The 4437-nt window shown below is 40.9% G+C and overlaps 1 protein-coding gene across 5 annotated transcripts in view; it reads left to right on the forward strand.

Annotated features, from left to right (window-relative positions):
• Positions 1-4437, forward strand: part of GANC (glucosidase alpha, neutral C) — an 89786-nt gene that overhangs the window by 38594 nt on the left and 46755 nt on the right. For all 5 annotated transcript variants that reach the window (XR_001821020.2, XR_001821021.2, XM_017516289.2 and 2 more), the window contains exons 9-10: positions 1327-1507; positions 1737-1890. Coding sequence is in view for 3 of the 5 variants with exons in the window: in XM_017516289.2 (XP_017371778.1) it covers positions 1327-1507; positions 1737-1890 (335 nt within the window). In the remaining 2 variants the exon portion in view is untranslated. The remainder of the gene's footprint in view (positions 1-1326; positions 1508-1736; positions 1891-4437) is intronic.

Consider the following 4437-nt stretch of genomic DNA (forward strand, 5'->3'; position numbering starts at 1 on the left):
TTTTTTGGTATTTTTAGTAGAGACAGGGTTTCACCATGTTGGCCAGGCTGGTCTCGAACTCCTGGCCTTGTTATCCACCCACCTCCGCCTCCCGAAGTGCTGGGATTACAGGCATAAGCCACCCTGCCCATCCAGTTTTCCATTTTTATTTTTAATGGTCAAATTAGATAACTGTAAAAACTATAATACTGAACCTAGAGATATAGAGGAAGTAAAATTATGGAGCTGCTGTGATCAGTGTAGAGGGAAGTTCTTTATCCCTGGGTTTCACTTTTACCTCTCAAGGCCTTTTATGGAACCCTGGGAGAATATATCATGAAAAAATCGCTGACCCAGAAAAAGGCTTTACCAAAATGGGACAGTGAGCCAGAGAATGGAATAATGCGGCATCTCATATCACCTTTAATTCCCTCAGGACTATCATGTCAGGCTAACACTATTGACAAAGACACCAGAGGCATCCAGACTAAGAGGAAATTAAACCAAAGAGAAAGAGTCTAATCAGGTTGCCAGGTTCAGGTGCTGTTTACTTTCAGGTAGGCATTCTGATAAGTCCAGGAGAAACTGTGCTGCACTCACACTGATCTGAACTCTGTGCTCCCACCCCCAATTCAGTTCCCTGTCTTCCCCTGCTAAGCACTGTGGAAGCCTCTTGGACACAATTATTTTAACTGCAGAGAAGTGCTCACAGAATTCATCAGTGGATGCTTACTGTGTGCTTCCCTTTGTGGAGGGTTCACAGGAGAGAGTCCTCCACTCAAAGGATATTTAGGCCAGGTGCAGTGGCTGATGCCTGTAATCCCAGCACTTTGGGAGGCCAAGGTGGGTAAATCACTTGAGGTCAGGAGTTTGAGACCAGCCTGGTCAACATGGTGAAACCTTGTCTCAACCAAAAAATACAAAAATTAGCTGGGCATAGTGGTGCACACCTGTAGTCCCAGCTACTCGGGAGGCTGAGTTGGGAGAATTACTGAACCCAGGAGGTAGAGGTCGCAGTGAGCCAAAATCGCACCATTGCACTCCAGTCTGGGTGACAGAGTAAGACCCTTTCTGGGAAAAAAAAAAAAAGGAAAAAAAAGGATATATTTGGAAAAGATGTCTAAGATGTGATTGTGTTAATGTCACAGGAAGTGGTACCAAAGGAGTCAAGGGAAGAGGACCACATTCACCCAAATTGTGTCAGGAAGTCTTTAGGAAAGTGGCAAGAGTTGAGCCTTCAAAGATGCTTGGGACCTAAGTGTTTTCAGAGAAGAATGGAGCTATTCTATTTATTAATATTAATAATATATTTGTGATTGGTAATTGATGATAATCTTTGTGTTTCAGGGATGGAGATGCTTACCGTCTTTATAACCTGGATGTCTATGGATACCAAATATATGATAAAATGGGCATTTATGGTTCAGTACCTTATCTCCTGGCTCACAAACTGGGCAGAACTATAGGTATTTTCTGGCTGAATGCCTCAGAAACACTGGTGGAGATCAATACAGAGCCTGCAGTAGAGGTGAGCTGCTGAGCATAGCTACATGCCATACTTAAAGAAGAAACAAAACCACTGCAGTGGAGTCAAAGGTCTTATCTTTGTACTGGCACTTCTCTGCCACCAAAAGCTTTACAGTGTAGTCCATGAATATCAGTAGTATCTACTAAAGAAACAGACTGTTACTTACGTATGTCTGGATGTTGCAGGTTAAAGGGAAATTTCTCAAATTTTTATTCCATTCTTTTTCCAGTACACACTGACCCAGATGGGTCCAGTTGCTGCTAAACGAAAGGTCAGATCTCGAACTCATGTGCACTGGATGTCAGAAAGTGGAATCATTGATGTTTTTCTGCTGACAGGACCTACACCTTCTGATGTCTTCAGACAGTACTCACACCTTACAGGTATTTGCATGGAGAAGTGCCAGTTTCTTGTTCTGTTATGTATCCTGTGTCCCATGTATCATCGTTGTAAGTTAATATTTGTTGCACACTATGTGGAATTTATAAACATCTTACCCAAGTATTTTAATTAGCAAGCATTCCTGTTCCCACCCTCATCCCATTCAGTTTAGTAAAACATTGCACTGGATCTAGAATGTTTTACTGTCTAATTCCTAATACTTGCCATCTGCTTTCCTGGGAGCTTTTAGCCCCTGGGCTAGCTCTACCTTTATCTCAGATGACCAATATCCCAACTTCAACTTTTCTATGTTTTTTTTCTGCATTAAAATATGCAACTGTCAGGCTGGGGTCAGTTGATAGTAAAATGGCCGAGACTTGATAGCCTCCCCCATACACACACACACACACACACAATATATATATATATATATATATATGCATGCAACTGGCTTTAGCATCAGAACATTTTATCTTTAAAAAAATGCAAGCTTTTCTCTAAGATCAGAAACAAGGCAAGGCATTGCATTTTCCCTACTATAATTCAATATTGTACTGGAATTTCTAGCCATAGAAATTAGGTAAGAAAAAGAAATAAAAGACATCCAGATTGGAAAAGAATACATAAGATTATAGGAGATGATATGATCCTATATATAGAAAATCCCAAAGAATCCACACTAGAGGCAATAAATCCAGCAAAATTACAGGGTACAAGATTAATGTATTAATCTGTTCTCACACTGCTATGAAGAAATACTGGAAACTGGGTAATTTATAAAGAAAATAAGTTTAATTGACTCATGGTTCTGTAGGCTGTACAGGAAGCATGCTGGGGAGGCCTCAGGAAACGTAACAATTATGGTGGAAGGTGAAGGGGAAGCAACCACATCTTACCTGGCTGGAGCAGGAGGAAGAGAGAGAGGGAGGAGGTGCCACACACTTTTAAACAACCAGATCTTGTGAGAAATCACTATCACAAGAACAGCTAGGGAGGAAATCTACTCCCATGATCCAGTCGCCCCCTACCAGGCCCGTCTTCCAACATTGTGGATTACAATTTGACATGAGATTCGGATAGGACACAAATCCAAACTGTATCAATCAATAACGAAAAAAAAGTTAGTTTTGTTTCTATATACCCACAATGAACAATCCAAAAGAAATTAAGAAAACAATTCCATTTAAGACAAAAAAAAAGGAAAAAAACGAAAGCAATTCCATTTATAATATACAAAATATAAAATACCTAGGAACACACTTAGCGAAGGAGGTAAAAGACCTGTACACTGAAAACTATAAAACATTCCTGAAAGAAATTAAAGAAAGCCTAAATAAATGGAAAGACATCCCATGTTCATAGGTTGGAAGACAATGTTAAGATGGCAATAAAACAGAAAGTGACTTATAGATTCACTACAATCCGTATCAAAATTCCAGTGGCTTCTTTTGCAGAAATGAAAAAGCTGATCTTTCATAGAATTGCAAAGAGACCTGAATAGCCAAAACAATCTTAAAAAAGAGAAACAAAGTTGGGAAAATTATACTTCTGATAGGCTTTGGCTGTATCCCCATCCAAATCTCATCATGAATTCCCACATGTTGTAGGAGAGACCTGGTGGGAGGTAATTGAATCATGGGGCAGGTCTTTCTCATACTGTTCTCATGATAGTGAATAAGTCTCATGAGATCTGTCTTTGCCTGCCGCCATTCACGTAAGATGTAACTTGTTCCTCCTTGCCTTCAGCCATGATCATGAGGCCTTCCCAACCACATGGAACTGTAAGTTCAATTAAACTTCTTCCTTTTGTAAATTGCCCAGTCTCAGGTATGTCTTAAGCAGTGTGAAAATGGACTAATACAACTTTTCAATTTCAAACTTACTTCAAAGATATGGCAATCAAAAGAACATGCTACTGGCCAGGCACGGTGGCTCATGCCTATAATCCCAGCACTTTGGGAGGCCAAGGCGGGTGGATCATGAAGTCAGGAGTTTGAGACCAGCCTGGTCAACATAGTGAAACCCCATCTCTACTAAAAATTAGCTGGGCATGGCGGCACGCGCCTGTAGTCTCAGCTACTCAGGAGGCTGAGGCTGGAGAATTGCTTGATCCCAGGAGACAGAGGTTGCAGTGAGCCGAGATCACACCAGTGCACTCTAGCCTGGGCAACAAGAATGAAACTCCATCTCAAAAAAAAAAAAAAAAGAATTGGGAATCTAGAAATAAACCTATACATTTATGGCCACCCAAAACACTGGGAGTACAGGCACAAGGCACAGTGCTGTGTCCATGTCACCATTATAATTTCAGTAAAGGTTCATGACCATTCCATGAAGAAGAAATAGTCTCTTGAACATATGGTGTGAGATAGTTGGATATCTACTTTCAAAAGAATGAAGTTGGACTCCCATATTCAAAAATATGTTATAGGCTCAAGCCTGTAATCCCAGCACTTTGGGAGGCCGAGGCGGGTGGATCACGAGGTCAAGAGATCGAGACCATCCTGGTCAACACGGTGAAACCCCGTCTCTACTAAAAATACAAAAAA

Source organism: Cebus imitator, unplaced genomic scaffold, assembly GCF_001604975.1.
Source record: "Cebus imitator isolate Cc_AM_T3 unplaced genomic scaffold, Cebus_imitator-1.0 Scaffold579, whole genome shotgun sequence".
In the NCBI taxonomy this organism is placed as follows: domain Eukaryota; kingdom Metazoa; phylum Chordata; class Mammalia; order Primates; family Cebidae; genus Cebus; species Cebus imitator.